Here is a 17,956-nt window from a genome sequence, read left to right on the forward strand (position 1 = left end):
GTTTACTTACAACTCATACTCGCAGACACGAAAGCACAGCCCTCCGGTGAGGTATGGACTTCTTGCGGCCTTTCTTCTCTAGAGCTGCCCCTGAGCTGCAGAAAGCCTGCAGAGCTGGGCAGTGATCAGTAACCTCTTAAGGGAGCTCAGGAGCCTCACGGAGCAGCGAGGGCCAGGCAGCAACAGTGAGCTTCACGGCCTTGTGCTCGGTGAGTGACTAATCGCACTTAACAATCCATGTAGTTGGGGCCTGAGGGAGACCCTTATGGGGAAGAAACCATCAGTGCCTTCGAGGAGAGCAAGGCTGAGGCGATCTGGCAGGGGATGGCAAACACGGCCGCCAGTTCTCTTCCCCCATGGCAAATTCTACCCCAGGATTCAACAGAAGTAGTGCTGAGGCAACAGGCTGGCCTCAGAGGAGGTGGCATACAGTGGGTAAACACAATGGAATACAATCTTTGGGAGTGTATATCGGGGTGGGGTGACCCTCTCCCTCAAAGACCACAGCTGCGAAGTACTGATGGAAATAAATAACTCTCTTGTCTGCCGGCAGGGAAGAAATGAAACTGTCTGCTCCTTGAATGCACACATGTAAATTTCTCAAAGGGCACAGTTCACACATAGACTTGCTGGCTTGTGAAATGTTACTAGATAAGACAGGATAAGAAAGATGGACAGTCAGTCAGCAAAGGAAAGGAGGAAGGCTCGCCCTGGCCTGGCACCCTTAGTGCAAGAGGGAAATACCAGGGACGCAGGGGCCTGTGAAGGTAATGGCAAATCTGGGGTTTCATAAAGGATTTGGATCCTGATGACACTTGAAAAGAATAAAAGAGCACAAGTGGCACTGCCTGTGGCGCTACAAGGGCAGAGTGTCTCGGCGCCTCTGTGGCCTTGCCCGTGACTAACACAGCAGGGCGGTCCATCCCAAATGGGCGACACCAACCGTGAGCACTCCATCATTAACGCTTTCCTATGTCTGGAATTCCCTTCACTCAGGCTGTGTGAGGATACGGGCTGTCTTGTTAGCTGTCCTGCACTCCTACGTCCTGGTGGTTGGCGGGAATGAGAAGCAGGACAGGACCAGTGCTGGGTCTGCAGTAACAGCGGGATCAAACCCAGGAACTCTGTGTTCACGTCTCAATTAGAGGTTGAAGCACCTACATGGGCTGCAAGTCCTGTAGAAAGGAGGGCATGTGACCTCCAGGGATGACTTCTGAGCCCCAAGAAGAATTTTCAGAACAACACATAACACAGAAGACTTACCTGCAAGCAAGAAGGTGATAAGGCAAGTTTCCTTTGGCAAATACAGCTTGAGACGAGACCCACTGAACACGTACTCCACCACGGCTTCAGAACGACCTGCCCGCTGAAGGAAGGGCAGAAACTGCTTTGCTTTTTGGGTGTCCTGGGGGAGAAAATAAGAATCATTAGAAAAGTAATGGAATCTAGGTAAATGTTTCTTTCTCTCTGGTCTAGGGCAAAAAGTCTGGCAGACCACAGGAAGCTGGGAGAAAAACCCTAGCATATCAGACATTTCTGAAACCAGGACAAAAACAAGATACCCATGTGACTTTCATAGGAGAAATATAATCAAAAGCTTCCAGAACATTCTGACTCTCTTCTCCCCTCTGTTCAATTACTAAAGTGGATATAAAAGTTAGGACGGTGCCCTGCAATGAGAATTTCACTCCTTCTCTGGAATAGGAAAAAGAGCTCTTCTTCCTTCTACATAAAATTGAGGGGAGAAGACCAATACTCACCTTCTTTGGAGATTAATCTAACCTTTAATTTTCATTAAAAAAACCCCAAACAAACGAACAAAAAAAACCTGTGACACCCGGCTCCTGATACAGCCCCTAAAGCCCTTTCCCAGGAAACCCAAAACAGTTCATCTTCAAACTTTAATAGGCTATGTTTTCCTAACAAGGAGGAGAGCGCAGCCCCTTCTTTGGGCACCAATACTGCAAGCCCTGCTCTCCACGCTTTTGAGGGATGAGCCAGGACCTGGGGCACACTGCTCCCGCTCCCAGCCTGGGAAATCTGCAACAGCAGGATGTGAACCACAGGGACCAGTAAGTACTGCATCATGTCAGCGCAAATAATTATAGAAACAATAAAAACACATGAAACTGCACAGGGCTTTTTAAACTTTTTTCACGCATCAACACAAACTGCATGCATTCTACCCTCAAGAGTACCAAATCGTGGACCTTCTGAACCTCAGAGCTCTCAGCTTTGGAGGAGCTAAGAGCCATCAAGTCCTTTCAGTCTCTCAAGCTAATTAAACAGATGATAGAGTAAGCAAGCATCAAAGTATCACACGGCACGTGCTGGGGGAATAGTCACTGGATGAATTTCGGAGGTTTTCAGCGCAGCCAGCCCACTGGCAAACTCCCTCTGAGGACAGCAAGCTCTGCACACTTTCCTGACTCGGATGACATACGCTGTCTGCACTCGCCAAGCTCTTCCTTCCTAACTCAGAGCAGCAGAGCTATTGTACCTAAATTAATGCACATTAGATAATGAAAATTTAACAAGCCATCAAGCATCTGAGAGTCTTCACAGCAGCCAAAGGGGCTCCTCTCATTCAGAAGCAGTGAGGTAGGCTGGGATGAAAACAATATTTATAGTAATGAGATTCACCCTTCCCTTCAAACAGATTCCCAGAGAAAAGGAGAGACAGTCATCCATTCTCAGTGTTTCTAAGGGCACATTGGTAAAAGGTAAGGTAACAATGAGCTTTAGTGGGTTGGAAACTCCCCCAATGAACACTTAAGCAAATATGCATTCTACTATCCACACACAGTGGGAAAAAGCCTTTCTGGCAGTTGGCTGAAGTCCAGAACAGCCAAGCAAGACAAATGCTCCATGGGAAAGAAGGCACTACCTGATTAAAATCCTCTTGCCATACTAGAATAAATCTGGGACATTACTCCTGAGCTGAGCCAATAAGTCAACAATTATCAAATTGATTATCACAAATCATTAGGCAACTTAAGGTCTCTAAAGAGAAGGCCTTCCCTCAAGACCGCAGTAATCTATATTTTTCAGAAATAGACATTTGCTCATCACTGTCTCTTGGACGTATTTACCTGAGAAAAAGATGCTTACAGGAATAAAACAGCACACACACAGGTACACCTTTAATGTTAATACTAAAAAAGGAAGGTGCAGCAGATTCTCCTATTTTGCTAAATGATTACTTAGTTTATCAAGAGACATACTTACTCAGAGAATCAAGGAGAAATGAAGGGGCCCTACTATTAGCTATGTAAGACACACAGACAGACAGCCAGACAGACAGATAGATAAAAATAAACCAATAGATGTTCCTCACTCTTCCTAAGTCTCAACCTACAACTTAGTCCTATTCCAGAAATACATGGGAGGACAGCAAAGAGAACGTGATATGCCATCGATTATGACAAAGATTAGAAGTGAAAGCCAACGGTGACAATCGAAGGCATGAAAGCAAATTTTAAAAGCCCACCACAATTGGCCATGTCTCTTTCCAGAGGCAAAACCGTAAGATAAGACGTGGAGCTCCCCATCCTCTTGAGGCAAATGCTCCAAAGGCTTGGAGCAGGTGATATGCCCGTGGACCACCCGTTAAAGGAAAAGATGGAAATCTTGTCCAAGGTGGTAGAGTTTTAGAAATAAAAAATTCTTATAAAGCCAATTAAATTGAATGTAATCACCAAAAGATGTCAACTCTTTCAAATCTCAGTCACAGGCAGACAACGGTGTCTGTCTTTCCTTGTCATCTCAAGCTGTTCCTTTGCTTGGCAAATTCCTTTTCAATACAAAAATTCTTGAAACCTTTAATATTTGTTTCAGTGGCTCAAATGAAAAGACTGGCAAGGCAGATTGATAAGTTTCCTAAGGTGATGTAGCCGTAAGTCATTCTCTGCTAATTTAGCTATAGAAATTTTTTTTTTTTTTTTTTAGGAATTTTGATTATTAGAAAATGGACTAAATGCTATGGCTAAATGACTTGCCTTCCAAAGAGCCTGTGAAAGTACAGCAACGTGCTAGATTCCAATACTCATTTCTAAGGTTACAGCTATAGGTAAATAAGAGAAAGCATGACTATGAGAACCAGTATAAGAGAGTCCAGTTTAGGCCCTACTGAGGGGTTGAAGATGCCAGGTGGTTCTCAAGGGCAGCCAAGTGATCAAGTTCAAAGGATGTCATTAACACGACATTTAAAATTTTCTTCCAATAATGCAAAGCAGGACCTTCTAAGACTTAGTGAAGTGACAGATTTCCTTATAACTCCAAACATATTTTTAAAAATAAAGATTAAAGGCCTCAAATTTAAAGAGATAACAACATTGAGACTTAGGATGCTCACTTCAAGGTAAGACTGTTAAATATCAAATACTTCTGCTTAGAAGTCTAGTTGCAAAGTCCCTCATCCTCAGGTTTTCTATGTTGTGGCTGGTTTACATGAGGTCTGGGAATCTATTTGCCATAGTTGTCATAGTTGAGTTACACAGTCTCAAGGCTTTGAGAATCCACGTAGATAAATTAGCTATAGTTTTCTGTTTTCTGTACTAACATTCCCCTCCACTGGTGTAAATAATCAAGAAGTAACTGCAGTGCTGGGCAGATAAATCTTCTTTGTTGCACTGGCAGTTTTCACATTACCTGTGCTCCAAAACAAACCAAACAGTAAGTGTTTTCCTGTACTCCTAGAAAAGCTAATTTAAGGTTGTATTAGCTACATTTAACCTGCTATTGTGGATGGCATCTCTTTAAGGAATGTTTCTGCCTCCTCAATGCACCTTGAAATTGAGAAAGTAACGATGTAACAAACATGCCTGGGGTGACTTCATTTCAAAGAATGTGAATATCTATACTTCAAACTTACAGGAGCAGGGTTTTGAAGGACGCTGAAGAAAAGCAGGATGATCCTTAGGGAGTGGGAAAGGTTATAAAGACACCTTAATCATACACTCCTACTCTGCCCTCACTTCTGGATGGTCAGGCTAAATTTCTTGTAAATGTGGGTGCATGTGTCAATGCCTATAAAAAAAATCCCTACAGCAGTGAGACTGCAACTTACCTCTACAAAGTACCCCCCTGTGTAAGCAAACACACATGTTTGAAATAATTGAGTACAATCAATTACCAAGTTTGGGAGAGTGGGAAAATTGTGAATGGGAGTGGGATGGGAAAGAGAATAAGGAAAGCAGAATCCTTATATGGCAGGCACAGGACAGAGGTCCACAAGAACACTACTTACACAGCTAGGTCCCCTGCATCCTTGAAGAGCAGAACTTACATAAATCAAAGCTCTCTGAATTCTGGAACGGGGATTTCGGCTGTCCGTTTACACTAGATGTTATTAACAAAGTGAATTCTATGATTTTTCCATTGAAAATAGCCATACAGTAGGCATTAACGTGGTTAGGACTGGTGAGAGGCAAACCTCATGGCACAGAAAACAGCACAGGGAAATGGGAATCAGTAAACTTATTAGTTAACAATTAACCACTCAGGATCATCGTGTGCAAGTCTCAGATGGGCACTGTTAATAATGAAGCTCACTAATTAGTTCCCATCATCACAATCACTCTTTGATTAACATTATAGGAAAAAGAACTAAAACCAAATACATGCAGAGCTTATAATGGTACCATGGGGGTATTCAACTCCACAAGCACTTGAGAAACTGAACTCGAAATAGGCCCATCAAACGTGATGAAGCTTCCTGCAGGTATAGTTGCTGTCTGAACTGCCCACTCCAGCAAACCAGGAGCGTTTCTCCCCTAAAAGAGCTGACAATCCTGTATCCACAGGGCTGACCTGAGGCTCAAGGACTCCATAGCACAATGCTGTTTGGGTCCAACCAATCTTAATATTGAAGCAGCAAAGTCTATGTGTACAAGAGGACAGATGCAGAGAGAAAAAGAGAACATGGAAATCAGAACTTACGGCTAAGGATACTGAAGCAAACACACTCTGTTATTTTAAGCTGTATTGTGGTAATTCATCATCATAGGTATCTATCTTGTCAGGGTTCCCCAGACCAGGCGAATTACCTCTGCAACTATGTGGAAGACAAATCACAACTACATCCCTGACCAGAAAGGCAAAAATGTCATCCATCAACACACACTCTTCCTCCTTCCCAACCACGGGGCTCTATTGGCCCCCATGTGATGTTTCAATTCACAGAATGAGTTTATGATTCTCTTTGAGGAACGAGCTGCATAGCAAGATAATCTCTTGACATAAATGGAGCCCTGGGAGGAGATACTTGGGAGTACGCCCAGCTCCAACATTACCACAAAGCACTCAAACATTTGAAGCTCCCCTTCGCTGGCTGGTTATCAATGTTTCGTGGTGAAGTGTCTGTAAAGGGGACTGGTAGAGGGTGTAAACATCAGTGAGGTGCAAGTTTAACAGGAATGAAGTGAACACAGGAGAGAACCCTAGAGAAAACCACTCTGGGGAAAAAAAAAAATTATAAAGAAACAAACCATGAGAAAAAACAGGTGCTGAAGCTGGGCCATCAATAATCTTTCATCAAGTGTCGTCTATGTTTTACAGTTTCTCACAGTGTTTAGTTAGCTGGCACAGCACCTCACTCGGGCTCCAACATGTCAGAACGTAGCAGAAATCACGTTTCAGGCTCCGGGCTCCATTCCTGGGAGCGTGAAGCAAGAGGACATTTGCAGGAGCACTAGGCTGGAAGAAAGCCCTAAACTTGGGAGGCTGCGTTCTAATCGGGAGAACACTCAGAGGACATGACCTTCAGTTTTCTTCCCTGCTTCTGCTTCTTTACCGATTATTAAGGGAGGGCAGAGCCTAAAAAAGCAGAGACCAAAGGGCAGAGGGAACCAGTGTGGTGTGCTTCCCACACTGCAAGACAAAAGCTGCTGACCATGTCCTTTGTGCCCCCAACACGGAGGGGAAAATTCCTCTGCCATCAGACTTGGAACGTTGAAGATGCGTCTGCCCTCTAGAGCCCGGCAAAAGACAGGTGTCTATGAGTATTTTTATTTGGTTGGTCTTGCCCACCATCTATCTCTGTCCCACGAGGCACAATACTGAGAAAAGCAAGCAGGACTTGGCAAATGTTGAGAAGAGAAGCACAATCATGTGTTTAGAATGAAAACATGCAAAGCAGCATCCCAGCAATCGTGGCAGTCCAACTAAAAGCAAGTCAAATCCTGTTACATAGATTAGAGGATCCTCAGAATATGGCCTGGACTTCATCTGTCATCACTCCAAGCTGGACAGAACTGAAATCTCCCTCAACAGGGGTCTGGATAAACAAACTGTAGTCCACTCACATGACAGAATACTACTCTACAATAAAGAGGAAGTAGGCAACAACATGGATGAACCTCAAATACATGACTCCATTTCTACGACAGTCTTACAAAAGTTAAACTGTAAGGACAGAAAACAGATCCGTGGTTGCCATAGACCAGGGGAAGGGTTGGGGGTTGACTCCAAAGGGGACGGAAGCATTTTGGGGGATGATGAAAGCCTCTTTTCTTGACTTTGGTGATGGCATTGTGTATACCTGTTTATCAAAACTCCATAAGTTACACCTAAATTTAAAAAAAAACAAGAAAAAATGGCTTGGGTAGGTAGACTATGCAAGAATTTCATTTTTAACTCAAAATTTCCTCGTCAACTAGTTTATATGTAGCTCAGAGTGAATAACAAGCTCAAAATTCAGTACTCAGTAATTATGTTTGAGGTAAACCACTAAACTAGCTATTCAGTGCATTAAAGCACTTTAAAAAATCTAAGCAGAAAATAGTTTGGATGAGAAAGCAAGGGGTTAGAAGAGCGTAGCAAAGAAAAATCTTAGCCATTTCCCAAAAGCACCATAAGAAAGTATCAATTCTTAGGCAATGGCTAAGAGAAAGCATGAGGTCATCCCTCAATTGGCTATACAGAGGAAATATTCTCATCAAATAATGAAAAGAGTACTACTAAGTACATATGCCTATTGACATTTCTTTTCTACCTTGAAATAAAATCATTCTGTGATCCGGCTTAATGTGAATAAAATAATACCCAATTCCCAATCAAATGAAAATTCTATACAGGCTCAGAGATTATTCTTTTATCAAATGACTTTCAGTTTCCCAAATTTAACGAGCTGAAATTATGCTGTGAGAACTATTCAATTTAACCTTTAGAAATGCAGTTACAGCCTCTGAGTGGGAAAAATCTGCATTTTATCACCAACAGGAAATACAATGCCCTTCGTTTATTCTCTAAGACAAGAAAAAAAAAGTCTACTTATAAGTTTAGTATAGAAAGTGCAGATGGTGGTATATCTGTGTCTCAGATAGAGAGCAGATGTAAATCTGTATCTACTTATGATAAGGTATCAACTCTTACCAGTCTGCTCTCTTCCTTTCTTCAATCCTCTTTCTTTAGCGTGGATGCCCAAGGCAGTGCCAAGCCACACCCCTCCTCAGGTCTGCCATTCCACTCAACTGTCTCAAAGTTACGGCTCATGACTTGTGGTGTTTCACAAATAAACTCCACCTTCTTCCCATCCACTATGTCATCCCAGACTGCCCCTACTCCCACTTCTATAGACTCTAGCTCTCCAACAGATTACTATTACAATTCTTGGTTAAACTGATATTGTGTTTCTAAAATCATGACTTTTTAAATTACAGCCCTCCCTGGAGCACTGCCATCTGCCTATTGACCTCTGCATAAATGGTAACCCGTGGGGCCTGCTACACAGCAGATGTCCTGGGCCGACCCTGGAAATTCCCTTCACATCCTTTCCTAGGTTGTATTTCCTGAATCCATGCCTTCCTCCATAAAAACCTTCCTCCTCACAACCTTTTCCTTAAAAAAACAAAACAAAACAAAAAACCCACTATTTTTTCATGGAGAAAATGTCTTATCTTGGGTCAGTTAAGTAAGTACAGGATTGCTTTTGTAGATTTTATTCAGGCGAAAGACTATCCTATTCATGAGAACTTTGAATCAACACATAAATTCTTTTCGTTATCCACGAGCATAGCAATACACTATATTTCTGATACCACTGGCTGCTTTAGTTATATGAAGAAAACATTTTACTATGAAACTTAATTATAACTGCTCAAGAATATGGACATAAGAGACAGTGGTCTAAAATTACCAATTTATAACAAAAAAAAGTTTAAAAGGGAACTTAACGCACTGGAAGGCGTACCTTCCAATTATTTTCAGGTTAATTATTTCTCAAAAAACATGTAATTTATCCAAATTGTAGAAAAACCAATTTATATCAAACAGACAATTACATTGATAAGAAAATAGTTAAAGATAGTATTCCTATTTTAAATTGGTAAAGATAAACACAACCAATGGGGATGTGAGAAAAAGGCCATTTAAATTTTTAACAAGTCTGCTGTTACTTTTCTAAGAAAAAAAGGATAATAAATTATTATAGGAATATCACAATAAACATCTCATACGTTACCAGAAAAAGGACGTGAGAATGGTCTAAAAACATAGCTTATACATGTATGTGACAGTGAGAATATGGAACAAAGGACTCAACCAGCATCTGTAACTCTGGATTATCAATTACAAGGCTATGATTAAAAAGTAACATACAGGTCTGAAGTACAATTTTTTCTTAAAAATTTTAGATCAATTTTTATCACTTCTAAAGTCTCTATATGCAAGAGGTGAAAATTTATTACAGAACCACAAAATGGCTTGAAAGATATAATTAAAATAATACATGCAGAGTAAAGAATTTAAACGACGGTCTGACAAAGCACAAGTTTTCATTTCATGGGCAAATCAAGAACTCAGAGGCAAGGAAATTGATGCCATGCTAAACTCTGCCCCACCTGAGACAAGAACACAACTTCAGAAAAGGATGGAGGAGAAAAAAAAAAAACACAAAAAACCAAGCAATCTATGACATAAAATAAAAAATGAAAATAAATGTTAAATAAAGGTTACATGATTAAAATAATTTCAACATCCCCTAAAAGTACTGTGAACATTCAGCTTTGCTTGCAGACATACCAATTTAGGTCCAATAAATTAAGTAAAAAGCATTTTGAAGGAGTTAATATTTACATTTTTAAAGTGCTAATGAAAATAATTACAAAATTTGCAAGGTTAGGTTCAAGTTTTTGAAACAGAGAAAAAGGATATCCAGTATGGTAGAAATTATTAATTAAGATAAAAGGTGGTCAGTGTTTAAGAATAACAAATGCATAAAACTAAAATCTAATCATTTTACTCAATAAAGATTTATAGGTAAATAATGATCATGTTAAAACATGTCATGCTATCCCTTTGGTCTAAGTTTCTACTTTATGAAATTGTTCTAATAACTACAGACTATGATTTAGCTAAGGAACCAATGTTTGTGTGTGTGTGTGTGTGTGTGTGTGAGAAACGAAAAAATAATCCAAAGAAACTAAATATCCAACAATACATAAGACAGAATACTAGGTAGACATTAAAAGTGAGGTAAAAGAGGAATTATTCATGTGGAAAAAGGAATTAAGCACCTATTATGTGTCACTGTTCTAGGCACTGACTGTACAGTTAAGAATAAAAGAGAGGGGCTTCCCTGGTGGCGCAGTGGTTGAGAATCTGCCTGCCAAGGCAGGGGACACAGGTTCGAGCCCTGGTCTGGGAAGATCCCACATGCCGCGGAGCAACTAGGCCCGTGAGCCACAATTACTGAGCCTGCGCGTCTGGAGCCTGTGCTCCGCAACAAGAGAGGCCGCGATAGTGAGAGGCCCGCGCACCGCGATGAAGAGTGGCCCCCACTTGCCGCAACTAGAGAAAGCCCTCACACAGAAACGAAGACCCAACACAGCCATAAATAAATAAGTAAATAAATAAAATTTAAAAAAAAAAAGAATAAAAGAGAGAAAGTCTGTTCTGAAAAAACCTTTCATCACTTAAAAAGGAGAGGGGGGAGGAGAGAAAATGACAAAAGAAAACAACCCCACATTTTGGTGAACAGATATATTCTTATTGAAAATTTTCTTGTAGAGATGATTTTCTTCCTTTGAAGAATATAAATATAAATGCATTTATATTCAATGCATTTAAAAACAAAAATTTTGACAGAAAACTTGTGCTAAGAAATGTGTACGTTTTTGGTTTTATTTTATTTATTTATTTGGTTGTGCCGGGCTTAGTTGTGGCAGGTGGGCTCCTTAGTTGCGGCATGCATGTGGGATCTAGTTCCCTGACCAGGGACTGAACTAGGATCCTCTGCATTGGGAGCGCAAAGTCTTATCCACTGCGTCACCAGGGAAGTCCCCAAGTTTTTGTTTTTAAAAGAAGAAAATACATTAACATTCAGGGCTGATTCAGTTTTGCCCAGATAAACTTGCAAATTATTCAGGTCAGATAACTCTCTCCAGTTTTTTTTTTTGAGCCACGAGTCAACATTCTCTTGAGTGAATTAGTTCTTCATAATTGTTCCACATATTTTGAGACAAATAAATATTATGGACACTGTAATAAAGTCTGGAAACTGATTTGGAAAACATCCCGACCTGAAATTGCATGTGAAACGTGCTCCATGATTCCTTCAAAAACGTCATCTGAAGCACAGAGCTTTATGGCACTGAAGACAGCAAACTAAGTAGCTCTTTTCCTAAGGAATAAAAGTTTAACTTAGATAATTATGGTGCAGAGCCAAAAGGAGTGTCGACATTAGGTAGAAAAACAAACAAAAATCACACATTAGCATGATGCAAGAATAAGAAAAATGTGTTCCTAGTAAAGCCAGCAGCACGATGTAAAGAGCCCCATGGTTGGACTCAGAAACAGATTTAATAAAAAGTACCCAGAATTCCACACATACATGAAAAATGTGCAATAATAGGCTAAACAATAAAGAAACTACCCTTAAAGAAAAATAACTTTAAAGTTGTTAGAACTGTCCTCTTTTGGCATATATTTGGGAATTCTAATTCTTCCTAAGGAAAACTACAGATTTAACCCTGCCCCCAACCAGTGACTTTACAACTTTGATATGATGTATTTGCATATGGATATTGTACCGAGGTTCTAAATATGAGATTCTAAGTATCTAGCCTATCAATTGAACAAGACCTCCAACTAACTCCTCCTTTAGGCCTCATTTTAAAATCACTTAAAAGATGGTCTCTGAGCACATGGGAGAAGGGATAGGCTGTGAAGACACACTCACAGGTCTCTATACTTCTATCACAATTGTAATTAGAGACCGAATTGTGTATGACCTAGAAGGACTACACCTGTACTGTTTAATGTTATAGCCTCAACACCCAGCACTGTGCCTGGAATATAATAAGCTTTCGATAAATACTAATCGTTTGATCATTCATTCATGACTCAACATGACAAATGCATCTACAACACAAGCCAGATAGCATATGTTAAATGTCAAGGAGAGATAATGGGGCAGTAAAAGAACTCAGGAGAGAAGGAGTATGATTCAGGACTTGGATAAAAAGTTTGCAATACAAATACTACTGATGAGGATGACGGATCATTTTAGAGGACTTTCTGTAGGCTAGGCAGAACGCTCAGCCATTTAATAACCACCACCACCACCATATGAACCATGTCAACTGTTCTAAATACTTTGGCTGTATTAACTCATTCAAGCACACCACAACCTAATGAGGTAATAAGGGCATTACATTCATGTTACAGATGAGAAAACCATGGCACAGAGATGTTAAATAACCTCCAGGTGACAAATTAATAAGCAATCGAGCCAGGACTTGAACTTGGCTGATCTGATATTGGGACTCATGCTACTAATCATGTACTCCGTGCTGCTGCTATATGCTAGAAAATAGGCATCCTTCCTGTTGTATCCTTCTACTAGTCTACCCACTTCTAGTTACTAACCAGCACAGTTAACTGTACATCTAGGATCTAGGGTCACATTCGTTCAAACACAACTTCATACTGTTTAGGTCATCCCCTGGCAGATCAAATCTAAATCAGGCTCTGTGAAGAGATACAAAAAAGATCCCATTTTCTCAGGAGTTTATCAACTATTGAGGAAAACCATTGCACATATGTCAACTGAGACGGGTGACCAATCGATATATCAACAAGTACAAAATCATGGTAATAGGTGATTGTGTAAATGCTGAAGTAAGGCATGACGAGAAGCCAGTGAGGATCAAAAGGGAAAACTGCCAGGAAGAAGAGAAAGGGCCTGAAGGAGGAGGAGGGCACGGTCAGGAGGGCAGAGATGGCTACTCAGAGACAGCTCACATAATGGAGTCGGAGCCAGCGGACTGAGAACTGGAAACAGAGGACTAGACTGAATATGAAACTATTCTCTACGGTGGGTGAAGTAGCCAGGCGTGTTGCGGTAATGTCCTACAAGAGAACACAGGTCTTCCTCCAAATTCAGATCCTCCCAAATCTAATCTTGTCTTACGAATTCTATCATTTCTTCCTGAGAACACCCTTTCATGAGGAACTGAGGCACAAAATTACTAGGTAATTCCAAAGCCACCCTGAGGTCTGATTCGAGAGTATTTATCTGGACGTCAACACTGCAAGTAGCGCCCAAAATTCTGTACAACATATTCCTTAGGGAATATGTTGGAAGCATGCTAAATAAAGCCTTAAAACTCGAGTAAGCAGAATGTCTGTGTTAGTAAAATGACTTACTTTGAGATGTTTACATAAGCAATAGCCACAGGACAAAATGAGTTCAATCTAGGGCTAAGTAGTGTTATGATGGTGAAGTGGAGAGTGAAGCCGTGGCTGGGCAGAAATACTTCAAGTTTCATCACATCACTCGGCAGTCACAGGACAGATCAGACAACCTGATCACACACCTGAACCTGGGAATCAGGAATGTTATCAACTGCCTCCAAAATACCCGAAGCATTCCTTTAGCCAAGTCTGCAATGGGCTCATTCACAGCCAATTTGGGCCCATGAAATAGACTCATAGAACAATCCCCACATGCACCCAGAGAACAGAAAAGAGAACTGAAGAGCATGAACCAGTGTGAGCAGAATCTGTGCTAGAGGCGACTCTCTCTGGAAAGAGATGACATTTTTTCATTGGAAAAAATGCTCCTGGACTCCCTCAATTTCTTTTCTCCTTTCTTTGATCAAAGGAAGAAAGACACAAAAATTATAGCCCAGGACACTTAAATAAAAGCTAGGACCCTGTTTCTCAGAGTTCATTTGTAGGCATCCCCATGGATGAGGTCAGTTAAACAAGGAATCAGAAGGGAACCAGACAAATTTGTGGCAGAAAACTTCCTGAAAACAGAATTCACGGCAGTGACACACCAAGTGTACAGATTATTTTGGAAATAAGATGTTTTACTGAAAGAAGCAACAAATTTTAAGAAATGCTGTCTCTAATAGTGCTCTACCTCTGGGCAAGTCACCTGATGAAACATTTCTTCAGAGGTGCTGAAATTCAGAGCTGGAACACACCCACCAAACGTCAAGACATAGGGCCCTGTGCTCAATGTCCAATCCCTCTACCTTGATCTATTATGGCGCCTGAATTTTCCAACACAAAAGCTTGTCGGACTGTGACCACCTAGAGGGGTGGGATAGGGAGGGTGGGAAGGAGGCTCAAGAGGGAGGGGATATGGGGATATATGTATACGTATAGCTGATTCACTTTGTTATACAGCAGAAACTAACAAAACATTGTAAAGCAATTGTACGGCAATAAAGATGTTAAAAAAAAGAAAAAAAAGCTTGTTGGTGAACAAAACGGCAGACCCAGTAAGGTACAGGATGGAATTGGGCATTCTGCAGATGAAAGAGACATATTCACTTTAGAACTTTATATTTTAAAAGAACTTCTACAACCAAATGACTCTTCATATTTTCAGGTACAGAGGAGGCAATTAAAACAATGTTATAAGTAGTTTTGTATTTCTCTCTTGTTTTTGCAATTTCTTCCCCTATCCTCTTAAAGGATAATTTTCAAACAGGTAAAATCATGACTCCTATACAAATATAAAATAAAGATGTGTCAAAAATTTTATTTTAACTCACTAATTAATGAGGGAACCAGAAAGATATTACAAGTGATTCAAAGCAGAGCCTGGAGGATGGATATATATACAGGCAACTAGGAATGCTGAAGTGAATTTGCTAAAGACACAAAACGGTACAGCAAAACTACAGAGTGAAAATGTAAAGTTTGAAAACATTTCTTTTACAGAGTAGAAATTAATTGTCTCTGTCTATACAGGGCCACATTTGTACAAATAGGAATCATTTGCATCTTTATTAGGTCTTCACAAGTTAAATTCCCTCTCCATAGGGGTGTAAAACATGCCAGTTAAAAGCAAAGGGGCTACAGAATCAGATAACCCCGAAGGGTTTACTAGGCAGCACCCAGCATTCCATTGAAAGGATACCCAATAATCATCTTGCCAGTTTCAAAGTCTACTAACAATTTTTCCTGATGTCCCAAACTAAGTAAAAGAGGTGAAAGATTGTCCTAGATTTCATGCCCTACGGTGCAAAAAAAAAAAATCCACAATAGAAGAACTCAGTTGAAAACTGGATTAAATTTGTACAAGGAGGTGCTTAAACACAATCACTAACTGTGGTAGAGGCTGAAATACAATCTTTTTAAAATTCCAGCATTTCTGAGCAATTTCATTCAGAAACATGTTCAGACTAAGAAAGACAGACTTCTCTCTTATTCCCGTGGAAAGCATGAATGCTTTCGGATTTCTTTAGAAGGAGAGAGGGATACCCCTGCGGTTCTTGGGAGTGTGAACAGGAGTGCTTTACAAAACAAGAACTGGCCACACATGACTCCTAGGGCTCAAAGAACTATGGACAAAAGGCCATAAAGCAACGCACTCAGCCATTAGAGAGGGCGACCAGCTGAAGCAAACTCCCCCATGATCGATCGAGGTCTCCTTAACAAACTCCAACTCTTTTGCAGAAGGAGAGGGGAAAAGGGAGCTGGGGGGAGGGATGGGAGGAGAGGGGGAGGGGATGGAGAAAGGAAAGAGCCTCAGCAGCATGGGAGAGAGAGACTCCCAGGGTAGCTGCCCCTCTGCCGTCGCAGCTGCCTTCGCCACAGGGCTGTCGTTCACATTTCTGTGCTGTGAGAATCCTGGTCAACGAGCTGCACATTGCGGTCCGACTGGAGTGGCTGGAGTTCAAGGACCTTCGGGTGCGGGGAGAGGACGAGTGGAACAAAGAGAGCAGCAGCTTCCCCTAAACTGGCAAAAACTAGAGCTGCCAAAAGCAGGAGAGATGCAAGAAAGCACCTGAGAACCCAGCACCAGCACTGAGCCCGGCTTCCCCGTGAGCAGCCATCAACCTTATGGAGCACATAAGGCTTCTAGCAGCAAGGTCAGCAGCCGGTGCGCTGGCTCTTGCAGGACAAGGTTCTTCTGGGATTTCCCCAGGGGAGCAAATATACAGTGTGAAGGGACCTCTAGTGCTAAGCAACCAAACTCCCAGGCAGAACCCTAGGCCTTGACCTTGTGTAGTCAGCACAAAAGGGACATTAGAGGGTTAGGAGGTTACTCAGAGGCTAAGGGAGAGTAAAAGAGGGAAGAGCTACTAAAACAAACAAGAAAGGAGCGTTGGTACCATCAAATCACCGGTGATTAGAAGCTGAGAGGAACCTTAGTGTCACGTAAGCAGCAGGAGGCATTCTAAACAAGTAGGCCAGAAGACACACAAGGGAGCTGCAGTTTAACACAGACCTAAGTTATAAAGCCCCTGGGTGACTGTACTGCTTTATACCTTCCTCAGACTTACTGGATAGACCACTTTTTAAATCTCTTCAGCCAAAAATATTTTTAAACTCTTACAGTGAGGCCCAACTCCATTGGGAGGTAAGAAAAGATAACTTCTATAATGGCCCCCAAGACACATGGAAAGGGCTGCTTCCAACACCCTGAGGAAAAGAGGACAGTGCTATTCAAGTTCAAAAAGGCACTGAAAAACCAGAACCTGAAGGAAGAGGTCAGGAGGACATGCTTAAAACCCTGCCTATTTATTTTAAAGGAACACTTCCATCCTTTATATTTGCATGTGAGACTCTGACTGGGCAACTCTGCAGGTCTTCATGATTTAAAGGAGAAAGCAGGGACCTGAAAATCTGACTCTCCCTACTCCCCACCCCCAGAGCTAGTCTTTGGACCATTCTAGGCCATGTTTAAGCACATTCGTGTTAGTAATAGTATGTATCTCCAACAAAAACCACTCATGGATAGAGGAGGTTACCAAGAAGCCAGTATGGAATGTGAGCAAAGAAGACAACCTTCAAGTGAGCCCAACCAGAAGGCAAGAAAGGAGAGAAGAGCAGAATAAACAACAGCAAAATCTGCTTCCAAGTCATCAGGATTCCACGCCATGGAAAGGCAGAAGATGTTCAGGAGATGGACAGCCCCATCCTGGCAATCGGACCCATTCTGGGACTGTTAGAAATGTGGCTGGAGTGGATAGGATGCCGGGCTAGGCTCTAGCCTCTCATGGTGTCGTCAACACACGTCATAACTCCACACGCACCTGAGAGGAAAGAACACATGACAGGAAATAGAGGAAAAGTCAAATAGACACTATGACTCACCAAGCACCAGCGGAGGGAGGCAGAGGAAGAAATCGGTGCAACGCGGCTGCAACCTGAGGAGTGGGAGCCCTCTCTTACCTCAGAACCGTAATTGATTTGTCTGATTTACCAGAACAACAGCAAGCCACGCACCAGTCACATTTTATTGCCTGTTTTACACGTTATATCTGCAGGAGATTGTATTTATTACAGAGGAGGCTACAGCAAAAACAATAATAAACCGAAGATAAGCAACAGCCTTATATTCCACTGACGCGCATTCCGACTTTTTGTATGCTGGCGAGGGAGGGAGTGGAGAAAGGAACAGGGAAAAACAAAACCCACTAATAATGAAAACATGGTTGTATGAAGGGAAGCAGTCACCACAGAACCACCCTCCAAATGGAATCAGATCTAG

General features: G+C 41.5%; 1 protein-coding gene across 3 annotated transcripts in view; it reads right to left on the minus strand.

Annotated features, from left to right (window-relative positions):
• SND1 (staphylococcal nuclease and tudor domain containing 1) overlaps nucleotides 1–17,956 on the minus strand; it is a 417,958-nt gene that overhangs the window by 145,614 nt on the left and 254,388 nt on the right. For all 3 annotated transcript variants that reach the window (XM_007177207.3, XM_057550039.1, XM_007177206.3), the window contains one exon: nucleotides 1,264–1,405. In XM_007177207.3, coding sequence (XP_007177269.2) covers nucleotides 1,264–1,405 — 142 coding nt within the window. The remainder of the gene's footprint in view (nucleotides 1–1,263; nucleotides 1,406–17,956) is intronic.

Source organism: Balaenoptera acutorostrata, chromosome 7, assembly GCF_949987535.1.
Source record: "Balaenoptera acutorostrata chromosome 7, mBalAcu1.1, whole genome shotgun sequence".
Classification (NCBI taxonomy): domain Eukaryota; kingdom Metazoa; phylum Chordata; class Mammalia; order Artiodactyla; family Balaenopteridae; genus Balaenoptera; species Balaenoptera acutorostrata.